General features: G+C 43.8%; 1 protein-coding gene across 6 annotated transcripts in view; it reads right to left on the bottom strand.

Annotated features, from left to right (window-relative positions):
• Positions 1-26,790, bottom strand: part of LOC134346399 (ribonuclease T2-like) — a 119,299-nt gene that overhangs the window by 9,703 nt on the left and 82,806 nt on the right. For 2 of the 6 annotated variants that reach the window (XM_063047759.1, XM_063047761.1), the window contains 4 exons: positions 17,844-17,876; positions 14,192-14,224; positions 7,003-7,035; positions 5,189-5,221 (listed from right to left, as the gene is read on the bottom strand). In XM_063047759.1, the coding sequence (XP_062903829.1) occupies positions 5,189-5,221; positions 7,003-7,035; positions 14,192-14,224; positions 17,844-17,876 (132 nt within the window). The remainder of the gene's footprint in view (positions 1-5,188; positions 5,222-7,002; positions 7,036-14,191; positions 14,225-17,843; positions 17,877-26,790) is intronic. The other 4 variants (XM_063047762.1, XM_063047765.1, XM_063047760.1 and 1 more) reach the window with 3 other exon arrangements.

Here is a 26,790-nt window from a genome sequence, read left to right as displayed (position 1 = left end):
TGATAAATTCACAAACTGACAGTTACAACCACTCCTGGGTGAACAAAACGCGCACATACCCACCATATAGGTGATGAGGAATAGGAGGCTATTCAGCCCATTGGGTCTGCTACAGCTCAAAGGTGGAGCTTCCTGTTCTGTCTCACTCCTCTCTTCCCACAGTCCTGTAATGCTTTCCCAGTCCAGGCTTCCTCCAGTCCATTTCAATGTTCCCGTGAATCTTTTCCTATCTCTCTCCAGGCAGCAATCCCAGACCACAACAGTCTCTGCCCAGAGGGTTTAATTAGTTTGGTAGTGGGATGGTAACAGAGAACCAGATCAGGAAGTGGAGGGATTGTGAGGCAGGAAGATGGCAGGACCAAAGCGAGGGAATATAGGAATGATGGGTTGCAGTGCGGTTATTTAAATGCTGGGAGTACTATGGATGATGGGGACGAAAGAGCATGCATCACCACATAGAACTGACTGTTAAACAGACTTGGTTGAGGGTGGAACAAGACTAGATGCTCACTGTTCTGGGGTTTCGAGGAAATCTTAATGATGTTGATGAGCACAGAGTCCGTGTGCATGGATCACTGAAAGAAGTTGATAAATGACAAAGTAGGTATATGACCTGCTTACATTTACTCAGTTCAGGATTTAGGCAGTTACGTTGCAGCTTTATTAAACTCCAGTTTGACCACGTATGGAGTATTGCAATCAATTCGGGTCATTCCATTATAGGAAGGATGTCGAGGCATTGGAGTGGGTGTAGAAAAGGTTTGGCAGTGGTGGTCATTTAAGCAGAAAGGGAATAACTTAAAAAGAATAGTGTGGGGTAAGCTTTTTCTTTACACAGATTGGTGGGTACATGGAACAGGGTGGTGATGAAGACAAATTCAACAGAGGTATTTAAGAGGCTCTCAGAATTGTGTGGGTAGAATGGTTGAGTTTTGTTGGGCATTTGATTACTGATTGAATTAGTTCAGCACAACATTGTGGGCTGAAGCAGGCACGAGGAATTCTGCTGACGAATGGTCTCGGCCCGAAACGTCGACTGTACCTCTTCCTAGAGATGCTGCCTGGCCTGCTGCGCTCACCAGCAACTTTGATGTGTGTAGCCGAAGCAGGGCCTTTTCTGTACTCTTCTAAGTTCTGTAAAATATTTTCGACTCCTGCCAGCGCTATTTCCTATGGTCACCCTCCTTCCTGCCACCCTTTCCCTATTCATTCCCCCTTTAATTTGCTCTGCTCCAGATCTGAAAATGACTTCTCTAGGCTCTTCCCATAAAGCCAGAAGGATAGATCTGGTCCTAGGGTTGAGGTTCTGAACTGGAAGAAGGCTAAATTTGAAGAAATGAGAAAGGATCTAAAAAGCGTGGATTGAGAGGTTCTTCTCTGGCAAAGATGTGATCGGTAGGTGGGAAGCCTTCAAAGGAGAAAATTTGAGAGTGCAGAGTTTCTACGTTCCTGTCCGAATTAAAGGCAAAGTGAATAGGAATAAGGTACCTTAAGGGACATTGCAACTCTGATAAAGAAGAAGAGGGAGTTATATGACATGTATAGGAAACAGGGAGTAACTAAGGTGCTTGAGGAGTATAAGAAGTGCAAGAAAATACTTAAGAAAGAGATCAGGGCTAAAAGAAGACATGAGGTTGCCTTGGCAGTCAAAGTGAAGGATAATCCAAACAGCTTTTACAGGTATATTAAGAGCAAAAGGATTGTAAGGGATAAAATTGGTCCTCTTGAAGATCAGAGTGGTCGGCTATGTGCGGAACCAAAGGAATGGGGGAGATCTTAAATAGGTTTTTGCGTCTGTATTTACTAAGGAAACTGGCATGAAGTCTATGGAATTAAGGGAAACAAGTAGTGAGATCATGGAAACTGTACAGATTGAAAAGGAGGAGGTGCTTGCTGTCTTGAGGAAAATTAAAGTGGATAAATCCCGGGACATGACAGGGTGTTCCCTCGGACCTTGAAGGAGACTAGTGTTGAAATTGCAGGGACCCTGGCAGAAATATTTAAAATGTCGCTGTCTACAGGTGAGGTGCCGGAGGATTGGAGAGTGGCTCATGTCGTTCCGTTGTTTAAAAAAGGATCGAAAAGTAATCCGGGAAATTATAGACCGGTAAGTTTAACGTCGGTAATAGGTAAGTTATTGGAGGGAGTACTAAGAGACAGAATCTACAAGCATTTGGATAGACAGGGGCTTATTAGGGAGAGTCAACATGGCTTTGTGCGTGGTAGGTCATGTTTGACCAATCTGTTGGAGTTTTTCGAGGAGGTTACCAGGAAAGTGGATGAAGGGAAGGCAGTGGATATTGTCTACATGGACTTCAGTAAAGCCTTTGACAAGGTCCCGCATGGGAGGTTAGTTAGGAAAATTCAGTCACTAGGTATACATGGAGAGATGGTAAATTGGATTAGACATTGGTCAATGGAAGAAGCCAAAGAGTAGTAGTAGAGAATTGCTTCTCCGAGTGGAGGCCTGTGACTAGTGGTGTGCCACAGGGATCGGTGCTGGGTCCATTGTTATTTGTCATCTATATCAATGATCTGGATGATAATGTGGTAAATTGGATCAACAAATTTGCTGATGATACAAAGATTGGAGGTGTAGTAGACAGTGAGGAAGGTTTTCAGAGCCTGCAGAGGGACTTGGACCGGCTGGAAAAATGGGCTGAAAAATGGCAGATGGAGTTTAATACAGACAAGTGTGAGGTATTGCACGTTGGAAGGACAAACCAAGGTAGAACATACAGGGTTAATGGTAAGGCACTGAGGAGTGCAGTAGAACAGAGGGATCTGGGAATACAGATACAAAATTCCCTAAAAGTGGCATCACAGGTAGGTAGGGTCGTAAAGAGAGCTTTTGGTACATTTGCCTTTATTAATCAAAGTATTGAGTATAAGAGCTGGAATGTTATGATGAGGTTGTATAAGGCATTGGTGAGGCCGAATCTGGAGTATTGTGTTCAGTTTTGGTCACCAAATTAGAGGAAGGATATTAATAAGGTTGAAAGAGTGCAGAGAATGTTTACAATGATGTTGCTGGGATTTGAGAAACTCAGTTACAGAGAAAGGTTGAATAGGTTAGGACTTTATTCCCTGGAGTGTAGAAGAATGAGGGGAGATTTGATAGAGGTATATAAAAATTATGATGGGTATAGATAGAGTGAATGCAAGCAGGCTTTTTCCACTGAGGCAAGGGGAGAAAAAAACCAGAGGACATGGGTTAAAGGTGAGGGGGGAAAAGTTTAAAGGGAACATTAGGGGGGGCTTCTTCACACAGAGAGTGGTGGGAGTATGGAATGAGCTGCCAGACGAGGTGGTAAATGCGGGTTCTTTTTTAACATTTAAGAATCAATCAATTGGACAGATACATGGATGGGAGATGTATGGAGGGATATGGTCCGTGTGCAGGTCAGTGGGACTAGGCAGAAAATGGTTCGGCACAGCCAAGAAGGGCCAAAAGGCTTGTTTCTGTGCTGTAGTTTTTCTATGGTTCTATGGTTCTATAGTAGAGGATACTAGTAGAGGATACATGTACCTGAGTCGGAGGAGGTAATTATTGAATACTTTGCTTCAGTATTCACAGCTGAAGTTTGTGAAAACAATGTAGAACAAACAGAGACACTTGAATATGTGAATGTTAAGAAAGAGGTTGTGCTAGAATTTTTGACAAACATTAGTATAGATAAGTCCCGGGATGGATGTAATATTCCCTTGGTTACTATGAGAAACGAGGAAAGAGAGTGCTGCACCTTTGGAAATAATCTTTGAGTCCTCATTAGCCACAGGAGTAGCACCAGATGATTGGAGGGTGGCAAATGTTATTCCTGTCTTCAACAAAAGGTGTAGGGATAACCCTAGGAATTATAGACCTGTGGTAGGTAAATTATTGGAGAAGATTCTTAGAGACAGGATTTACAACCATTTTGAGAAACACAGTATGATTTGGGATAGTCAACATAGCTTTGTGAGGGGTCTCACGAGCCTGATTGAATTCCTGGAGGATGTGGCGAAGACGATGATGAAGGTAGAGCAGTGAATGTAGTGAACATGGACTTTAGTTCGGCATTTGACAACACTCCCCATGTTAGGCTCATTCGGAAAGCCAGGAGGCATGTAATCCAGGGATACCTGGCTGTGTGGATACCGAATTGGCTTGCCATAGAGTGTGGTTGTAGATGGAGCATATACTGCCTTAGTGACCATTATTGTTCCAGAGGGATCTGTTGAGGGTCCCCTGTGTTTGTGATTTTTATAAGCTCTTGGTTGATGAAATGGAAGGGTAGGTTAGTAAGTTTACAGACGAAATGAAGATTGGTGGTGTTGTGGATAGTACAGAAGGTTGTAATGGGACATAGACAGGATGTAGAGCTGGGCTGAGAAGTGGCAGATGGAGATTAATCCAGGAAAGTGTGAAGTGATACTCTTTGCAAGGTTGAACATTAAGACAGAATTCAGAGTTTTTCCCAGGGTAGAAAGAGCTGAAATGAAGGGGGATATAAGTTGAAGGAAATTGGAGTAAAGTATAAGGGGAATTTCAGAGATGAGGTTTTTTTTTACATAGAAAGTGGAAAACCCTGCCAAGGATGGTGGTAGAGGTGGAGACATTAAAGACATTTAAGTGACTTTTAGATATACATAAGAATGATAGAAAGATAGAGGGGCTATTTATGAGGGAAGGGTTAGATTGACCTTAGAGTCGGTTGAAAGTTCAACACAACATCACAGGTCAAACAGTCTGTACTGTGCTGTGATGTTCTATGTTCTATGTTCTGAATGTGACCATTGCCGTGTTGGAAATTGGGAGATCAAATGTACGGGGGTAATACACTGCTAATAGCAAGACCCTTAATAGTGATGTTGTTCTGAGGGATTTTGGAGTCCAAGACAATCGCTCCCTGAAGAGGTTACACAGGTTGATAGGTGGTAAAGAGACACATGGTATGCTCGTCTTTATTAGTCGAGGAATTCTTTTCAGAAACTGGGATGTTGTAGTTTTATTAAACTGCATCTGGATTATGGTATTCAGTTCTGCTTATAGGAAGGATATCAAGGCTTTGGAGAGGGTGAGAAGAAGTTTACATGCATTGAAGGTGAGAGATGATATTAAGAGCAGGAGTAGCCTGGATGTTCATGTTTCCAGATCCTTCCTCAGGAATCAAGGAGCTGGCATTTGTTTTCAGGTAATAATACTCACAGAGTGGTGTTCAATGCTCCCGCTGTGTGATCCCTGTGAACAAAGAGGAAAATGAAGATTACCAGGAGTGGACTGACCCAAGAGATGACAGCAGAACCAGGAGGGATTGATGAAGACCCTTTAGGAGGATTGATAAATTCACAAACTGACAGTTACAACCACTCCTGGGTGAACAAAACGCGCACATACCCACCATATAGGTGATGAGGAATAGGAAGCTATTCAGCCCATTGGGTCTGCTACAGCTCAAAGGTGGAGCTTCCTGTTCTGTCTCACTCCTCTCTTCCCACAGTCCTGTAATGCTTTCCCAGTCCAGGCTTCCTCCAGTCCATTTCAATGTTCCCGTGAATCTTTTCCTATCTCTCTCCAGGCAGCAATCCCAGACCACAACAGTCTCTGCCCAGAGGGTTTAATTAGTTTGGTAGTGGGATGGTAACAGAGAACCAGATCAGGAAGTGGAGGGATTGTGAGGCAGGAAGATGGCAGGACCAAAGCGAGGGAATATAGGAATGATGGGTTGCAGTGCGGTTATTTAAATGCTGGGAGTATTATGGATGATGGGGACGAAAGAGCATGCATCACCACATAGAACTGACTGTTAAACAGACTTGGTTGAGGGTGGAACAAGACTAGATGCTCACTGTTCTGGGGTTTCGAGGAAATCTTAATAATGTTGATGAGCACAGAGTCCGTGTGCATGGATCACTGAAAGAAGTTGATAAATGACAAAGTAGGTATATGACCTGCTTACATTTACTCAGTTCAGGATTTAGGCAGTTACGTTGCAGCTTTATTAAACTCCAGTTTGACCACGTATGGAGTATTGCAATCAATTCGAGTCATTCCATTATAGGATGGATGTCGAGGCATTGGAGTGGGTGCAGAAAAGGTTTAACAGTGGTGGGCATTTAAGCTGAAAGGGAATAATTTAAAAGGAGTAGTGTGGGGTAAGCTTTTTCTTTACACAAAGTGGTGGGGACATGGAATGGGGTGGTGGTGAAGAGAAATCCAATAGATGTATTTAAGAGGCTCTTAGAATTGTGTGGGTAGAATGGATTAGTTTAGTTGGGCATTTAATTACTGATTTAATTAGGGAAACAAATCTAAGATAGACTTTTGCACAGTACTCCAGCTCTGTGCATTGTGGGCTGCAGCATCAGAGGTGACAGATGATGTTGATCAAATTGGACACAACAATGGAATTTCTTCCTGAGTTGATTCACTGGGCGAAGGAAAAGTAAGTTCACATGATAGTTGTGTGCAACACACCAAAAATGCTGGGGGATCTCAGCAAGTCAGGTAGCATCTATGGAGAGGAATAAACAGTCGATGATGAATGGTGGGTCCCCAGTTAACACTGGGAATCATAGGGACTTGAGTGTACAGGTTGTAGGATCCCTGGCACTGAGGGGCAGGTAGATATGGGATACTGCATTCATTATCTAGTCATGGAATGTTTCTGGACAAGCAAGTGAGGAAACAATTTTATAAAACATTGATTTGACCATTGTGTGCAATTCTGATCACTACACCATATATAGGAAAGGTGTGATTGTACTGGAGAGGGTGAAGAAGAGAGAGGTTCTTTCTCTCCTTCCACCTCACATCCATCCCAAACCTCTGCTCATATCAACCCTCTCCTCACTCTCCCTCCAGATTTGTTTCCTCTCTCTCTCTGCCTGTCTGCTTGTCTCCCCCTCTCTCCCTCGCACCTTTGTCACCATCAACATTTCCACTGCCCACCACCGCTTGCTTCCAGACTCCTTCTTTAAGGTTCAAGGCGTTTGCGTTTATTTCCATGAGATGATACTCACACGTCGCCCTCGTCTATTCTTCCGGCCTGATCTCTGTGAACAAAGGGGAAAGTGAAGGTTATCAGGAGGGGACTGACCCAAATGATGACAGCAGGACCAGGAGGGTTGATGAAGCCCCTTTAGACAGAGAGAGTTGATAAATGCAGAAACAGAGAGGCTGCCGATACTCCTGAAGGAACAAAATGGCCAAAGAGAGGGCATATAATATAACAAGAATTAGAGGGAAGTCAGAGAATTTGGCCAATGGAAGGCAACTAAAAAAGTTATTAAGAAGGTAAAGATGGAACATGAAAACTAAGCTAGCCAATAATATCAGAAGATACAAAAAAGATTCTTTAGATACACAAAGTGTAAAAGACAGGTGAGAGTGGATATTGGACCACTGGAATACAATATTGGGAAAGGTAGTAATGGGGGACAAGGAAAGGGAGGACGAACTGAACAAATATTTTGCCTCAGTCTTCACTGTGGAAGACACTAACAGTATGACAGAAGTCCTGGGTGTTAGAGGTTATGAAGTTTGTGAAGTTACCATTACTAGCGAGTAGGTTCTTGGGAAACTGAAATATAGAAAGGTGGATAAATCACCTGGACCAGATGGTGTACACCTCAGCATTCTGAAAGAGGTTGCTGAAGGGATTCTGGAGGCATTAGTGATGATCTTTCAGGAATCACTAGATTCTAGAATGGTTCCAAGGACTGCAAAATTGCAAATGACACTCCACTCTCCAAGAAGGGAGAGAGGCAGAAGGAAGGAAACTATAAGCCAGTTCATCTGACTTCAATGGGTGGGAAAGTGTTGCAGTCGATTGTTCAGGATGAGGTCTTAGGGTACTTGGAGGCATATGATAAAATAGGCCATAGTCAGCATGGATTCCTCAAGGGAAAATCTTGCCTGACAAAGTTGTGGAATTATTTGAAGTAACCATTAATTCCCCTGCTATGTAAAAATCTATCTAACTGTGTCTTAAGTATATTTAGTGAAGAAGCCTCAACTGCTTCCCTGGGCAGAGAATTCCACAGATTAACCACAGTTTATTCTCATCTCCGTCCTAAATCTTCTCCCCTGAATCTTGAGGCAATGTTCCCTAGTTCTAGTCTCACCTACCAATGGAAATAACTTTCCTACTTCCATCTTATCTATCCCTTTCAAAATTTTCTATGTTTCTATCCTCTCTCATTCTTCTGAATTCCAGAGAGTATAGTCCCAGGCGACTCAATCTCTCCACCGGAATCAACCTGGTGAACCTCCTCTGCACTGCCTCCAAAGCCAGTATACCTTTCCTCAAGTATGGAGACCAGAACTGCACACAGTACATAGTAACCAAGATGCAGGGCTGAGATTGCAATGGGAGCTGGAAAAGGCATGTAATAAGGGTAATGTCACAATTGTAATAATGGACTTTAATATGGAAGGGGATAGGAAAAATTAGGTAGGTGTTGAATCGCAAGGAAGGGAATTTGTTGAATGCTTACGAGATGCTTTTTAGAACAGCTTGTGTTTGAGTCTACCAGGGGAAAGGCTATCTTAGTCTGGGCATTGTGTAATAACCCAGATCTTATTAGGGTGCTTAATGTAAAGGAAGCCTGGGGAGGCAGTGATCATAAAATGTTTGAATTCATACTGCAGTTTGAGAGGGAGAAGCATAAGTCACATCTATCAGTATTGCAATGGAGTGAAGGGAATTACAGAGGCATGAGTGGGGAGCTTGCCAAGGTGGATTGGAAGGAGGATACTGGCAGGAATGACAGCAGAGCAGAAGTGGCAAAAGTGAGTGGGAAGCTGGATAATTGGGAAGCTTTTAAAATCCAACAAAAGGTAACTAAAAAAGCTATAAGAGAAAAGATGAAATATAAGGGCAAACTAGCCGATAATATAAAGCAGGATACTAAAGGTTATTTCCATTATATCAAGAATAAAAGGGAGGCGAGAGTTGATATTGGACCACTGGAAAATGATGCTGGTCGGGTAGTAATGGGGGATAAAGAAATGGCAGACAAACTTAATGAGAACTTCCATGACCTCTTCACTGTGGAAGAGGCCGTGAGTGTGCCAGAGGTTATAAGTGTCAGGGAACTGGAGTGAGTGTCATTGCTATTACAAAGGAATAAATGTGAGGCAAACTCAAAGGTCTTAAGGTGGATAAGTCACCTGGACCAAATGGACTACAACCCAGAGTCCTGAGAGAAGTTGCTAAAGAGATAACGGATGCATTGGTCATGATCTTTCGAGAATCATGTGATTCTGGATGGTCCCAGAGGATTGGAAGTTTGCAAATGTCACTCCACTCTTTAAGAAGGGAGGAAGGCAAAGGAAAGGAGGTCATAGGCCAGGTAGCCTAACCTCAGTGGTTGGGAAAGTGTTGGAGTCAATTACTAAGGATGAGGTTTCGGGGTACTTGGAGACTAGTGATAAAATCAGTCAAAGTCAGCACGATTTCTGTTAAGGGATATCTTGCCTGACAAATCTGTTAGCAGGGTGAACAAAGGAGAGGCAGTGGATGTCATTTACTTGGATTTTCAAAAGGTATTTGATAACGTGCCACACATGAGGCTGCTTAACAAGCAAAAATCCTATGCTGTTACAGGAAAGATACATGCATCGACGGAGGAATGGCTGACAGGCAGGAGGCAGGAGGCAGCGAGTGGGAATAAAAGGGGCCCTTTTTGGTTGGCTGCCAGTGACTAGTGGTGTTCCTCAGGGGTCAGTATAGGGACCGCTACTTCTCACATCATTTGTCAGTGATTTAGATGGTGGAATTGATGGCTTTGTGGCAAAGTTTGCGGATGATACGAAAATAGGTGGAGGGGTAGGTAGTGCTGAGGAAGCAATGCGATTCCATCAGAACTTAGACAAATTGGAAAAATGGACAAAAAAGTGGCAGATGGAATACAGTTAGGAAGTGAATGATGATGTTTTTTGGTAAAAGGCACAATAGTGCAGACTATTATCTAAACAGGGAGAATTCAAACATCAGAGATTGAGTCTGTGGTAGAGAAGGCAAATGCAATGTTGGCATTTATTTCAAGGGGAATAGAATATAAAAGCAACGAGATAATTCTGAGGCTTTATCAGACACTAGTCAGGCGGCACAGAGTATTGTCAACAGTTATGGGCCCCATACTTCAGAAAGGGTGTGTTGCCATTGGAGAGAGTCCAGAGGAGGTTCACGAGGATAATTCCGGGAACGAAAGCGTTAACGTATGCGGAGTGTTTGACAGCTTTGGGCCTGTACTCACTGGAATTTAGAAGAATGCAGATGTGGCAGGGGGAGGGGGTGGTGGGATCTCATTCAAACCTACCAAATGTTGAAAGAACTTGATAAGCTGGATGTGTTGCAAGGACAAGGCTGGGGACGAACCCAAGTGCAGGACATGGGTGCCTGAGGCAGAGTTGTGAGGCGTTAGCACCGCCGCGAACGGGGAACCGGTATCCAGAGGAGTCTTGACACAGAGACAAGGGTCATGTAGAGTATCCAGGAAACTGTGCAGAACTTAGAACTGACAGTTCTCAGGAATCAGTTTTACTCACACTAGAGTCAGCCAACAAACTGGCATATTCCTTGTTGTGATCACAGGGTCTTTATCCTGCATTTCCTGATGGAAAGCAGGTGTTGTGAATTGTGTCTATATGATTCTCTACTAGAAAGAGTCAAGGTATTCAAGTTTTTAGGTGTCTGGTTTGATGAAAGACTTACTTGGAGGGTTCATATAGATAAAACAATTGGAAAGTGTGAGAAAGTTTTAAATGTTATGATAAGTATTGCTGGATGCGACTGGGGAGCAGGGCGGGAAACTATGTACTTAATATATCTAGCTATGATTAGATCAGTTATAGATTACGGTTGTATTGCTTATGGTTCCGCTGCTACGGCAGTGCTTGTAAAACTAGACACTGTGCAGTCCAAAGCACTTAGACTCTGTTGTGGAGCTTTTAGAACAACATCAGTCCCGGCATTATGTGTGGAGATAGGAGAAGTGCCTCTGCATTTAAGATGAATTCAGTTGGGCCTGCAGTATTGGGTAAAACGAAATGGATTCAATCACAGCTGTCCATCAAAGTGTCTTTTGCAGGGGAAGTCGGAGCGCCAAAGTAAAATTAAAAGATACCCATTCTTAGACTTGGTTAATAACTGGGCTGTGAAATTGAACTGACTGAGGAAGACGTAGTTGACCAAATTTGCTTGTCACCCGTCCCTCTTTAGCTCTTTCCAGAACCACAGGTAGACCTATTTCTCCTTTTCCAGCTTAAAGGAAGCAGAGCAATTTCATCAGTATTGATCACAAATGAATATTTAAATAATAAATGGGGATATTATCAGTGGACCTAGAGAGCGGTAGGGCAGGATTTGGGATGTATGTGTCTCAACTTGGAGTTAAGATTGGTCACCGGGTTTCAGATGGTGTTTCTGTCTTTGCAACCGAATTATTAGCAATCCTCTGGGCCTCATGGTGGATAGAAGACTCTCGACCACGTAGGGATATCATCTGTTAGGATTCTGCTGCTACCTTAGGGTCTATAAAAGTGAGTAAATCAAAAGCTCGTTCTGACATAGTTATTGAGATTCTCTTAGTGTTGTTTAGAGTAGGGAAGACGGGTTGTGCAGTTAGATTTTCATGGATACCTGGGCACGCTGGGGTGGAGGGAAATGAAATTGTGGAGGGCATGGCAAGTAGAAATTAGAGTTCCCCTAGGCAGACCAAAATTGAGAAGTAGGATTAAAAATGGCATAGAGAAGAAGTGGCAGGAGGATTGGAAAAATGAATTAAGGGGCAGGCATTATTTTTCTAGTCACCCACTAGTTAAAAAGGTTTCAGACTGTTAGCTTTTAAGTTGTAGAGATATGGTGAAATTTACAAGACATAGGTTGGGGAATTGTGGGCTAAACTATTATTTAAAGATAATAGGAAAACATCCAACTGGATTAAGTGACTGTGGTAGTCCAGGGACAGTCCAGCATGTTTTGCTGAGCTGTAATCCATACAAAATTGAACGAAGCATGTTGTTCAAGAGGCTATCTGGCTTAAATTTATTTTGGTTTTATATTAAATCTTTGTTTGGCCATCAAGAGAATCAACATCAGATTGAAGAGTCTGTTATTCAGTTTATACGTGAGACTAGGTTGTATTCGAGAATTTGAGTTCCTTGAAGTTCTATAATTAATTATACATCCTGCAGAGGGCTGTAATACCCCTAGATGCATCTAAACAGCTGGAAATGGAGGAGGAGGAGGAGGAGGATGACGACGACGCAGTTAGTGGAACCTGGGAATGATTGGAAATTCAACGAGGGGATTGAGGCCCAATTCCTGAGGTAACTAGCAAGGTAGGGGATTGCCAGAAGGGACCATGACAGGCTGAGGAGAGGATATCTCCTTTTGTGTGTGTATCCAGAACTAGAGGGCACAGCCTCAAAATTGAGGGATGACCTTTAGAGCAGAGGAAAGGAGGAATTTTTTTAGCCAGAGAGTTGTGATGTTGTGGAATGCTCTGCCACAGACTGCGGTGGAGGCCAAGTCAGGAAGTACATCTAAAGCAGAAGTTGATCGTTTCCTGACTGGTCAGGGCATCAAAGGATATGGCGAGAAGGCAGGTGTATGTGGTTGAATGGGATCTGGGATCTGGGATCAGCCATGATGGAATGGTGGAGCAGACTTGATAGGCTGAATGGCCTAATTCTGCTACAATATCTTATGATCAACGCCAGACCTCAGCAACTCTCCAGATGAAGGGTTTAAACTAGTCTGGCAGTGGGAGAGGAACCAGAGAATCTGGTCAGGAAATGGTGGGATTGTGAGACAGGTAGATGTCAGGACCAGCAAGTACAGGCAGGAGCCTGGGAATAGACAAGTGTGTTTATTTTAATGCTGGAATTATTATAGAAGATGGGGATGAAAGAGCATGGATCACTACATGGAACTAAGAAGTTCTGGTCATTACAGAGACTTGGTTGAGAAGGGAACAGGATAGGGTGCATAATGCTCTTGGGTTTTGATCAAACGTTAACAATGTTGTTGAGCTGAGCGACCATTGGGTCCAAGTCCACAGTTCCATGAAGTCTGAAAGGATGATAAATGATATCTGCGGAATGCTTGTCTTTTTCAGCAAAGAGCTCAGTTGAAGATGCGGGTAGTAATGTGGCAGCGTTATAAAACTGTAGTTATGCTGCATCTGGAGTACAGCATTCAATTCCCATCACGGCAGTACAGGAAGGATGTTGTGGCATTGGAGAGGATGTAGAGAACTTTACCAGAGGCATGCAGTTAAAGTGAAGGGAGATAATCTCAAAGGAGATGTGCAGGCAGGTTTCCTTTTTTCCACATTGATGTGGGTGTCTGGAATAGGGTGGTGGTGGAGAGAAATACAATAGAGGTGTTTGAAAGGCACATGAATGTCGATGTGTGCATTGTGGACTGCAGTGTCTGTCCCTGTTCTGCACTGTTCTGTGTACATTAATGAACACGGATGTGATTAGTGAATTTGCAGCCGATACTTGGTTTGCATTGATGGTGATGTCAAAAGTAAGGATAGTCAGAGGTGACAGACGATGTTGATCAAATTGGACACAGCAATAGAATTTCATCCTGAGTTGATTCACTGGGTGAAGGAAAAGTAAGTTCACATGATAGTTGTGTGCAACACACCAAAAATGCTGGGGGATCTCAGCAAGTCAGGTAGCATCTATGGAGAGGAATAAACAGTCGATGATGAATGGTGGGTCCCCAGTTAACACTGGGAATCATAGGGACTTGAGTGTACAGGTTGTAGGATCCCTGGCACTGAGGGGCAGGTAGATATGGGATACTGCATTCATTATCTAGTCATGGAATGTTTCTGGACAAGCAAGTGAGGAAACAATTTTATAAAACATTGATTTGACCATTGTGTGCAATTCTGATCACTACACCATATATAGGAAAGGTGTGATTGTACTGGAGAGGGTGAAGAAGAGAGAGGTTCTTTCTCTCCTTCTGCCTCACATCCATCCCAAACCTCTGCTCATATCAACCCTCTCCTCACTCTCCCTCCAGATTTGTTTCCTCTCTCTCTCTGCCTGTCTGCTTGTCTCCCCCTCTCTCCCTCGCACCTTTGTCACCATCAACATTTCCACTGCCCACCACCGCTTGCTTCCAGACTCCTTCTTTAAGGTTCAAGGCGTTTGCGTTTATTTCCATGAGATGATACTCACACGTCGCCCTCGTCTGTTCTTCCGGCCCGATCTCTGTGAACAAAGGGGAAAGTGAAGGTTATCAGGAGGGGACTGACCCAAATGATGACAGCAGGACCAGGAGGAATGATGAAGCCCCTTTAGACAGAGAGAGTTGATAAATACAGAAACAGAGAAGGTGCCGATACACCTGAAGGAATAAAAAGGCCAAAGAGAGGGCCTATAATATAACAAGAATTAGAGGGAAGTCAGAGCATTGGGAAGCTGTTAAAAACCAATAGAAGGCAAGTTATTAAGAAGGTAAAGATGGAATACGAAAGTAAGCTAGTCAATAATATCAGAGGACACAAAAAAGATTCTTCAGATACACAAAGTGTAAAGGACAGGTGAGAGTGGATACTGGACCACTGGAATACAATATTGGGAGAGGTAATGGGGGACAAGGAAAGGGCAGACGAATTGAACAAGTATTTTGCCTCAGTCCTCACTGTGGAAGACACTAACAATATGATGGAAGTTCTGGGTGTTAGAGGTTATGAAGTGTGTGAAGTTACGATTACTAGAGAGTAGGTTCTTGGGAAACTGAAATATATAAAGGTAGGTAAATCACCTTGAACAGATGGTGTACACCTCAGCATTCTGAAAGAGGTTGCTGAAGGGATCATGGAGGCATTAGTAATGATCTTTCAAGAATCACTAGATTCTAGAATGGTTCCAAGAACTGCAAAATTGTAAGTGTCACTCCACTCTTCAAGAAGGGAGAGAGGCAGAAGAAAGGAAACTATAAGCCAGTTCATCTGACTTCAGTGGTTGGGAAGATGTTGGAATCTATTATTCAGGATGAGGTCTTAGGGTACTTGGAGACATATGATAAGATAATCATCATGGACTCCTCAAGGGAAAATCTTGCCTGACACATTTGTTGGAATTATTTAAAGAAGTAACCCTTAATTCCCTTACTATGTAAAAACCTTTCTAACTGTTTCTTAAATATATTTAGTGAAGAAGCCTCAACTGCTTCCCTGGGCAGAGAATTCCACAGATTCACCACTCTCTGGGAAAAACAGTTTCTCCTTATCTCCATCCTAAATCTTCTCCTCTGAAAGGGTGGGTAATGTAGCAGGATCCTCTTTTGAGTCAGTATGGGTGGAAGTCAGGAACAGGAAGGGTGCAGTTACTCTACTGGGAGTATTCTATAGGCCCCCTGGTAACAGCAGATATACCGAGGAGCAGATCGGGAGGCAGATTTTTGAAAGGTGCAAAAATAATAGGTCTGTTCTCATGGGTGACTTTAACTTCCCTAATATTGATTGGCACCTAAGTAGTTCCAAGGGTTTAGATGGGGCAGAGTTTGTTAAGTGTGTCCAGGACGGATTCCTGTCACAGTATGTTGACAGGCCGACTAGGGGGAATGCCATACTAGATTGAGTATTAGGTAACGAACCGGGTCAGGTCACAGATCTCTCAGTGGGTGAGCATCTGGGGGACAGTGACCACCACTCCCTGGCCTTCAGCATTATCATGGAAAAGGATAGAATCAGAGAGGACAGGAAAATTTTTAAATGGGGAAGGCAAATTATGAGGCTATAAGGTGAGAACTTGCAGGTGTGAATTGGGATGATATTTTTGCAGGGAAATGAACTATGGACATGTGGTCGATGTTTAGAGATCTCTTGCAGGATGTTAGGGATAAATTTGTCCCGGTGAGGAAGATAAAGAATGGTAAGGTGAAGGAACCGTGGATGACAAGTGCGGTAGAATATCTAGTAGGGTGGAAGAAGGCAGCATACAAGAGGTTTAGAAAGCAAGGAACAGATGGGTCTGTTGAGGAATATAGGGTAGCAAGAAAGGAGCTAAAGAAGGGACTGAGAAGAGCAAGAAGGGGGCATAAGAAGGTCTGGGCAAGTGGGGTAAAGGAAAACCCCAAGACATTCTTCAATTATGTGAAGAACAAAATGATGACAGGAGTGAAGGTAGGACTAATTAGAGATAAAGGTGGGAAGATGTGCCTAGAGGCTGTGGAAGTGAGCGAAGTCCTCAATGAATACTTCTCTTCGGTATTCACCAATGAGAGGGAACTTGATGACGGTGAGGACAATATGAGTGAGGTTGATGTTCTGGAGCATGTTGATATTAAGGCAGAGGAGGTGTTCGAGTTGCTAAAATACATTAGGACGGATAAGTCCCCGGGGCCTGATGGAATATTCCCCAGGCTGCTCCACGAGGCGAGGGAAGAAATTGCTGAGCCTCTAGCGAGGATCTTTATGTCCTCGTTGTCTACGGGAATGGTACCAGAGGATTGGAGGGAGGTAAATGTTGTTCCCTTGTTCAAAAAAGGTAGTAGGGATAGTCCTGGTAATTATAGACCAATGAGCCTTACGTCAGTGGAGGGAAAGCTGTTGAAAAATATTCTTAGAGACAGGATCTATGGGCATTTAGAGAATCATGGTCTGATCAGGAACAGTCAGCATGGCTTTGTGAAGGGCAGATCGTGTCTAACAAGCCTGATAGAGTTCTTTGAGGAAGTGACCAGGCATATAGATAAGGGTAGTGCAATGGATGTAATCTATATGGATTTTAGTAAGGCATTTGACAAGGTTCCACACGGTAGGCTTATTCAGAAAGTCAGAAGGCATGGGATCCAGGGAAGTTTGGCCAGGTGGATTCAGAACTGGCTTGCCTGCAGAAGGCAGAGGGTGGTGGTGGAGGGAGTACATTTGGATTGGAGGGTTGCGACTAGTGGTGTCCCACAAGGATCAGTTCTGGGACCTCTACTTTTCGTGATTTTTATTAACGACCTGGATGTGGGGTAGAAGGGTAGGTTGGCAAGTTTGCAGACGACACAAAGGTTGGTGGTGTAGAGGATTGTCGAAGGTTGCAGAGAGACATTGGTAGGTTGCAGGAGTTCAACCCAGAGAAGTGTGAGGTGGTACACTTTGGAAGTACAAACTCCAAGGCAGAGTACAAAGTAAATGGCAGGATACTTGGTAGTGTGGAGGAGCAGAGGGATCTGGGAGTACATGTCCACAGATCACTGAAAGTTGTCTCACAGGTAGATAGGGTAGTCAACTCACAGATTCACTGAGTGAAGGAAAAGTAAATTCACATGATAGTTGTGTGCAACACACCAAAAATGCTGGGGGATCTCAGCAAGTCAGGTAGCATCTATGGAGAGGAATAAACAGTCGACGATGAATGGTGGGTCCCCAGTTAGCACTGGGAATCACAGGGGCTTCAGTGTACAGGTTGTAGGATCCCTGGCACTGAGGGGCAGGTAGATATGGGATACTGCATTCATTATCTAGTCATGGAATGTTTCTGGACAAGCAAGTGAGGAAACAATTTTATAAAACACTGATTTGACCATTGTGTGCAATTCTGATCACTACACCATATATAGGAAAGGTGTGATTGTACTGGAGAGGGTGCAGAAGAAAGAGGTTCTTTCTCTCCTTCCCCCTCACATCCATCCCAAACCCCTGCTCATATCAACCCTCTCCTCACTCTCCCTCCAGATTTGTTTCCTCTCTCTCTCTGCCTGTCTGCTTGTCTCCCCCTCTCTCCCTCGCACCTTTGTCACCATCAACATTTCCACTGCCCACCACCGCTTGCTTCCAGACTCCTTCTTTAAGGTTCAAGGCGTTTGCGTTTATTTCCATGAGATGATACTCACACGTCGCCCTCGTCTGTTCTTCCGGCCTGATCTCTGTGAACAAAGGGGAAAGTGAAGGTTATCAGGAGAGGACTGACCCAAATGATGACAGCAGGACCAGGAGGAATAATGAAGCCCCTTTAGACAGAGAGAGTTGATAAATACAGAAACAGAGAAGGTGCCGATACACCTGAAGGAACAAAAAGGCCAAAGAGAGGGCCTATAATATAGGAAGAATTAAAGGGAAGTCAGAGAATTGGGATGCCGTTAAAAACCAATAGAAGGCAACTAAAAAAGTTATTAAGAAGCTAAAGGTAGAATGCGAAAGTAAGCTAGCCAATAATATCAGAGGATACAAAAAAGATTCTTCAGATACACAAAGTGTAAAAGACAGGTGAGAGTGGATATTGGACCACTGGAAAACAATATTGGGAGAGGTAATGGGGGACAAGGAAAGGGGGACGAACGAACAAGTAGTTTGCATCAGTCTTCACTGTGGAAGACACTAACAGTATGACGGAAGTTCTGGGTGTTGGAGGTTATGAAGTGTGTGAAGTTACCATTACTAGAGAGTAGGTTCTTGGGAAACTGAAATATATAAAGGTGGATAAGTCACCTGTACCAGATGGTGTACACCTCAGCATTCTGAAAGAGGTTGCTGAAGGGATCATGGAGGCATTAGTAATGATCTTTCAAGAATCACTAGATTCTAGAATGATTCCAAGGACTGCAAAACTGCGAATGTCACTCCACTCTTCAAGAAGGGAGAGAAGCAGAAGGAAAGAAACTATAAGCCAGTTCATCTGACTTCACTGGTTGGGAAGATGTTGGAGTCAATTATTCAGGATGAGGTCTTAGGGTACTTGGAGGCCCATGATAAAATAGGCCATAGTCAGCATGGATTCCTCAAGGGAAAATCTTGCCTGTCACATTTGTTGAAATTATTTAAAGAAGTAACCCTTAAATTCCCCTACAATGTAAAATTTTATCTTACTGTGTCTCCCCAGAGTCCTGTCTTGGGTGGAGGAGAAGATGGCAGCACACCGTGCGTGCGCAGCTCTCCGGTGAAAAATGATGTCGTATCTGTTAAATAGGGGCCGTGGACAATTTCTGATTTGATGGAGATAGACGTGAAAGCACAGAGGAACATCTGGAGAAATTTCTGAAACGCCCGTTCACTGCTGTCATTACTGTGTGGTCGGGAATCTTTTGGAGGGTAGGCCTCAAAATCCCCAGCCTTGCCTGCTTTTAGCGACTGAGAAAGAGGTCAAATCGCTCGGACATAGATGGCGCTTAGTAATCGGTGTTCGGAGAGCTGATCAGAGCTCGAAGTTTTCGGATGACTCAGAGTCGGATTGTGGTCGGCATGGCAGGGAGAGTTTTTCTTCCTTCTCCCGTCTGCATGAGATGTGGGACATTTGAGAAACTTTTAACTTTACTGTGCTCACGGACTTTCTTCATCTAGTTATGGTATTGTGCACTGTTGTAACAATATGTTATAATTATGTGGTTTTGTCAGTTTTTTCAGTCTTGTTTTGTCCTGTGTTTTTTGTGATATCACACCAGAGGAAATAATGTATCATTTCTTAATGCATGCATTACTAAATGACAATAAAAGGGGACTACGTGTCTTCATAATCTAATCTAAAAAATATATTTAGTGAAGAAGCCTCAACTGCTTCCCTGGGCAGAGAATTCCACAGATTCACCACTCTCTGGGAAAAATAGTTTCTCCTCATCTCCATCCTAAATCTTCTCCTCTGAAAGGATGGGTAATGTACCAGGATCCTCTTTTGAGTCAGTATTGGTGGAAGTCAGGAACAGGAAGGGAGCAGTTACTCTACTGGGAGTATTCTATAGGCTCCCTGGTAACAGCAGAGATACCGAGGAGCAGGTTAGGAGGTACATTTTTGAAAGGTGCAAAAATAACAGGGCTGTTACCATGGGTGACTTTAACATCCCTGATATTGATTGGCACCTGAGTAGTTCCACGGGTTTGGACGGGGCAGAGTTTGTTAAGTGTGTCCAGGATGGATTCCTGTCACAGTATGTTGACAGGCCAACTAGTGGTAATGCCATACTAGTTCGAGTATTAGGTAACGAACCTGGTCAGGTCACAGATCTCTCAGTGGGTGAGCATCTGGGAGACAGTGACCACCATTCCCTGGCCTTCAGCATTATCAAAGAAAAGGATAGAATCAGAGAGGACAGGAAAATTTTTAGTTGGGAAGGGCAAATTATGAAGCTATAAGGCTAGAACTTGCGGGTGTGAATCGGGACGATGTTTTTGCAGGGAAATGTACTACGGATATGTGGTCGATGTTTAGAGATCTCTTGCAGGATATTAGGGATAAATTTGTCCTGGTGAGGAAGATAAAGAATGGTAGGATGAAGGAAACATGGGTGACAAGTGAGGTGGAAAATCTAGTCAGGTGGAAGAAGGCAGCATACATGAGGTTTAGGAAGCAAGGATCAGATGGGTCTATTGAAGAATATAGGGTAGCAAGAAAGGAACTTAAGGGGCTGAGAAGAGCAAGAAGGGGGCATGAGAAGGCCTTGGCGAGTGAAAACCCCAAGGCATTCTTCAATTATGTGAAGAACAAAAGGATGACAGGAGTGAAGGTAGGACTGATTAGAGATAAAGGTGGGAAGATGTGCCTGGAGGCTGTGGAAGTGAGCGAAGTCCTCAATGAATACTTCTCTTCGGTATTCACCAATGAGAGGGAACTTGATGATGGTGAGGATAATATGAGTGAGGTTGATGTTCCAGAGCATGTTGATATTAAGGGAGAGGAGGTATTGGAGTTATTAAAACACATTAGGCTGGATAAGTCCCTGGGGCCTGATGGAATATTCCCCAGGCTGCTCCACGAGGCGAGGAAAGAGATTGCTGAGCCTCTGGCTAGGAACTTTATGTCCTCATTGTCCACGGGAATGGTACCGGAGGATTGGAGGGAGGTGAATGTTGTTCTCTTGTTCTAAAAAGGTAGTACGGATACTCCGGGTAATTATAGACCAGTGAGCCTTACGTCTCTGGTGGGAAAGCTGTTGGAAAATATTCTTAGAGACAGGATCTATGGGCATTTAGAGAATCATGGTCTGATCAGGAACATTCAGCATGGCTTTGTGAAGGGCAGATCGTGTCTAACAAAGATGATAGAGTTCTTTCAGGAGGTGACCAGGCATATAGATGGGAGAGAAGCAGAAGGAAAGAAACTATAAGCCAGTTCATCTGACTTCACTGGTTGGGAAGATGTTGGAGTCAATTATTCAGGATGAGGTCTTAGGGTACTTGGAGGCCCATGATAAAATAGGCCATAGTCAGCATGGATTCCTCAAGGGAAAATCTTGCCTGTCACATTTGTTGAAATTATTTAAAGAAGTAACCCTTAAATTCCCCTACAATGTAAAATTTTATCTTACTGTGTCTCCCCAGAGTCCTGTCTTGGGTGGAGGAGAAGATGGCAGCACACCGTGCGTGCGCAGCTCTCCGGTGAAAAATGATGTCGTATCTGTTAAATAGGGGCCGTGGACAATTTCTGATTTGATGGAGATAGACGTGAAAGCACAGAGGAACATCTGGAGAAATTTCTGAAACGCCCGTTCACTGCTGTCATTACTGTGTGGTCGGGAATCTTTTGGAGGGTAGGCCTCAAAATCCCCAGCCTTGCCTGCTTTTAGCGACTGAGAAAGAGGTCAAATCGCTCGGACATAGATGGCGCTTAGTAATCGGTGTTCGGAGAGCTGATCAGAGCTCGAAGTTTTCGGATGACTCAGAGTCGGATTGTGGTCGGCATGGCAGGGAGAGTTTTTCTTCCTTCTCCCGTCTGCATGAGATGTGGGACATTTGAGAAACTTTTAACTTTACTGTGCTCACGGACTTTCTTCATCTAGTTATGGTATTGTGCACTGTTGTAACAATATGTTATAATTATGTGGTTTTGTCAGTTTTTTCAGTCTTGTTTTGTCCTGTGTTTTTTGTGATATCACACCAGAGGAAATAATGTATCATTTCTTAATGCATGCATTACTAAATGACAATAAAAGGGGACTACGTGTCTTCATAATCTAATCTAAAAAATATATTTAGTGAAGAAGCCTCAACTGCTTCCCTGGGCAGAGAATTCCACAGATTCACCACTCTCTGGGAAAAATAGTTTCTCCTCATCTCCATCCTAAATCTTCTCCTCTGAAAGGATGGGTAATGTACCAGGATCCTCTTTTGAGTCAGTATTGGTGGAAGTCAGGAACAGGAAGGGAGCAGTTACTCTACTGGGAGTATTCTATAGGCTCCCTGGTAACAGCAGAGATACCGAGGAGCAGGTTAGGAGGTACATTTTTGAAAGGTGCAAAAATAACAGGGCTGTTACCATGGGTGACTTTAACATCCCTGATATTGATTGGCACCTGAGTAGTTCCACGGGTTTGGACGGGGCAGAGTTTGTTAAGTGTGTCCAGGATGGATTCCTGTCACAGTATGTTGACAGGCCAACTAGTGGTAATGCCATACTAGTTCGAGTATTAGGTAACGAACCTGGTCAGGTCACAGATCTCTCAGTGGGTGAGCATCTGGGAGACAGTGACCACCATTCCCTGGCCTTCAGCATTATCAAAGAAAAGGATAGAATCAGAGAGGACAGGAAAATTTTTAGTTGGGAAGGGCAAATTATGAAGCTATAAGGCTAGAACTTGCGGGTGTGAATCGGGACGATGTTTTTGCAGGGAAATGTACTACGGATATGTGGTCGATGTTTAGAGATCTCTTGCAGGATATTAGGGATAAATTTGTCCTGGTGAGGAAGATAAAGAATGGTAGGATGAAGGAAACATGGGTGACAAGTGAGGTGGAAAATCTAGTCAGGTGGAAGAAGGCAGCATACATGAGGTTTAGGAAGCAAGGATCAGATGGGTCTATTGAAGAATATAGGGTAGCAAGAAAGGAACTTAAGGGGCTGAGAAGAGCAAGAAGGGGGCATGAGAAGGCCTTGGCGAGTGAAAACCCCAAGGCATTCTTCAATTATGTGAAGAACAAAAGGATGACAGGAGTGAAGGTAGGACTGATTAGAGATAAAGGTGGGAAGATGTGCCTGGAGGCTGTGGAAGTGAGCGAAGTCCTCAATGAATACTTCTCTTCGGTATTCACCAATGAGAGGGAACTTGATGATGGTGAGGATAATATGAGTGAGGTTGATGTTCCAGAGCATGTTGATATTAAGGGAGAGGAGGTATTGGAGTTATTAAAACACATTAGGCTGGATAAGTCCCTGGGGCCTGATGGAATATTCCCCAGGCTGCTCCACGAGGCGAGGAAAGAGATTGCTGAGCCTCTGGCTAGGAACTTTATGTCCTCATTGTCCACGGGAATGGTACCGGAGGATTGGAGGGAGGTGAATGTTGTTCTCTTGTTCTAAAAAGGTAGTACGGATACTCCGGGTAATTATAGACCAGTGAGCCTTACGTCTCTGGTGGGAAAGCTGTTGGAAAATATTCTTAGAGACAGGATCTATGGGCATTTAGAGAATCATGGTCTGATCAGGAACATTCAGCATGGCTTTGTGAAGGGCAGATCGTGTCTAACAAAGATGATAGAGTTCTTTCAGGAGGTGACCAGGCATATAGATGAGGGTAGTGCAGTGGGTGTGATCTATATGGATTTTAGTAAGGCATTTGACAAGGTTCCACACGGTAGGCTTATTCAGAAAGTCAGAAGGCATGGGATCCAGGGAAGTTTGGCCAGATGGATTCAGAATTGCCTTGCCTGCAGAAAGCAGAGGGCTGTGGTGGAGGAAGTACATTCAGATGGAAGATTGTGACTAGTGGTGTCCCACAATGTTCAGATCTGGGACCTCTACTTTTCGTGATTTTTATTAACAACCTGGATGTGGGTGTAGAAGGGTGGGTTGGCAAGTTTGCAGACGACACAAAGGTTGGTGGTGTTTTGGATAGTGTAGAGGATTGTCAAAGATTGCAGAGAGACATTGATAGGTTGCAGAAGTGGGCTGAGAAGTGGCAGATGGAGTTCAACCCAGAGAAGTGTGAGGTGGTACACTTTGGAAGGATAAACTCCAAGGCAGAGTACAAAGTAAATGGCAGGATACTTGGTAGTGTGGAGGAGCGGAGGGATCTGCGGGTACATGTCCACAGATCCCTGAAAGTTGCCTCACCGGTAGAGAGGGTAGTTAAGAAAGCTTATGGGGTGTTAGCTTACATAAGTCGAGGGATAGAGTTTAAGAGTCGCGAGTTAATGATGCAGCTCTGTGAAATTCTGGCTTGCCACACTTGGAGTACTGCGTCCAGTTCTGGTCGCCTCACTACAGGAAGGATGTGGAAGCATTGGAAAGGGTATAGAGGAGATTTACCAGGATGCTGCCTGGTTTAGAGAGTATGGATTATGATCAGAGATTAAGGGAGCCAGGGCTTTACTCTTTGGAGAGGAGGAGGATGAGAGGAGACATGATGGAGGTATACAAGATATTAAGAGGAATAGATAGAGTGGATAGCCAGCGCCTCTTCCCCAGGGCACCACTGCTCAATACAAGAGGATATGGCTTCAAGGTAAGGGGTGGGAAGTTCAAGGGGGATAATAGAGGAAGGTTTTTTACTCAGAGAGTGGTTGGTGCATGGAATGCACTGCCTGAATCAGTGGTGGAGGCAGATACACTCATGAAATTTAAGGGACTACTCGACAGGTGTATGGAGGAATTTAAGGTGGGGGGTTATATGGGAGGCAGGGTTTGAGGGTCGGCACAACATTGTGGGCCGAAGGGCCTGTACTGTGCTGTACTATTCTATGTTCTATGTTCTATAAAGCTTGAGGCAATGTTCCCTAGTTCCTCATTCACCTACCAATGGAAACAACTTTCCTATTTCCATCTTATCTAATAGGCATCCATTAGTCTCATGAGACCATGGATTTGCGCCTTGGAAGGTTTCCAGGGCGCAGGCCTGGGCAAGGTTGTATGGAAGACCGTCCATTGCCTATGCTGCAAGTCTCCCCTCACCACGCCACCGATGTTGTCCAAGGGAAGGGCATTAGGACCCATACAGCTTGGCACCAGTGTCGTCGCAGAGCAATGTGTGGTTAAGTGCCTTGCTCAAGGACACACACGCTGCCTCAGCCAAGGTTTAAAATAGCAACCTTCAAATCACTGGACGAACGTCTTAACCACTTGGCCACGTGTCAACACTCATTTTATCTATCCCTTTCAAAATTTTGTATGTTTCTACAAGATCCCCCCTCATTCTTCTGAATTCCAGAAAGTATAGTCCAAGGTGACTCAATCTCTCCACCGGAGTCAACCTGATGAACCTCCTCTGCACTGCCTCCAAGGCCAGTATACCTTTCCTCAAGTATGGAGACCAGAACTGCACACAGTACATAGTAGCCAAGATGCAGGGCTGAGATTGCAATGGGAGCTGGAAAAGGCATGCAATAAGGGTAATATCACAATTGCAATAATGGACTTTAATATGGAAGGGGATAGGAAAAATTAGGTAGGTGTTGAATCGCAAGGAAGGGAATTTGTTGAATGCTTACGAGATGCTTTTTAGAACAGCTTGTGTTTGAGTCTACTAGGGGAAAGGCTATCTTAGACTGGGTATTGCATAATAACCCAGATCTTATTAGGGTGCTTAATGTAAAGGAAGCCTGGGGAGGCAGTGATCATAAAATGTTTGAATTCATACTGCAGTTTGAGAGGGAGAAGCATAAGTCACATCTATCAGTATTGCAATGGAGTGAAGGGAATTACAGAGGCATGAGTGGGGAGCTTGCCAAGGTGGATTGGAAGGAGGATACTGGCGGGGATGACAACAGAGCAGAAGTGCAAAAGTGAGTGGGAAGCTGGATAATTGGGAAGCTTTTAAAATCCAACAAAAGGTAACTAAAAAAGCTATAAGAGAAAAGAAGAAATATGAGGGCAAACTAGCCAATAATATAAAGCAGGATACTAAAGGTTATTTCCATTATATTAAGAATAAAAGGGAGGCGAGAGTTGATATTGGACCACTGGAAAATGATGCTGGTCGGGTAGTAATGGGGGATAAAGAATTGGCAGACAAACTTAATGAGAACTTCCATGACCTCTTCACTGTGGAATAGGCCGTGAGTGTGCCAGAGGTTATAAGTGTCAGGGAACTGGAGTGAGTGTCATTGCTATTACAAAGGAATAAATGTGAGGCAAACTCAAAGTCTTAAGGTGGATAAGTCACCTGGACCAAATGGACTACAACCCAGAGTCCTGAAAGAGGTTGCTAAAGAGATAACGGATGCATTGGTCATGATCTTTCGAGAATCACTTGATTCTGGATGGTCCTAGAGGACTGGAAGTTTGCAAATGTCACTCCACTCTTTAAGAAGGGGGGAAGGCAAAGGAAAGGAGGTTATAGGCCAGGTAGCCTAACCTCAGTGGTTGGGAAAGTGTTGGAGTCAATTATTAAGGATGAGGTTTCAGGGTACTTGAAGACTAGTAATAAAATCAGTCAAAGTCAGCACGGTTTCTGTAAAGGGATATCTTGCCTGACAAATCTGTTAGCAGGGTGAACAAAGGAGAGGCAGTGGATGTCATTTACTTGGATTTTCAAAAGGTATTTGATAACATGCCACACATGAGGCTGCTTAACAAACAAAAATCCTATGCTGTTACAGGAAAGATTCACACATCGATGGAGGAATGGCTGACAGGCAGGAGGCAGGAGGCAGCAAGTGGGAATAAAAGGGGCCCTTTTTGGTTGGCTGCTAGTGACTAGTGGTGATCCTCAGGGGTCAGTTTAGGGACCGCTACTTCTCACATTGTTTGTCGGTGATTTAGATGGTGAAATTGATGGCTTTGTGGCAAAGTTTGCGGATGATACGAAGATAGGTGGAGGGGTAGGTAGTGCTGCGGAAGCAATGTGACTCCAGCAGAACTTAGACAAATTGGAAAAATGGACAAAAAAGTGGCAGATGGAATACAGTTAGGAAGTGAAT

Source organism: Mobula hypostoma, chromosome 5 (genome assembly GCF_963921235.1).
Source record: "Mobula hypostoma chromosome 5, sMobHyp1.1, whole genome shotgun sequence".
Taxonomy (NCBI): domain Eukaryota; kingdom Metazoa; phylum Chordata; class Chondrichthyes; order Myliobatiformes; family Myliobatidae; genus Mobula; species Mobula hypostoma.
The sequence above is the reverse complement of the archived record's forward strand: the minus strand, read 5'-3'. Positions and strand labels throughout refer to the sequence as shown.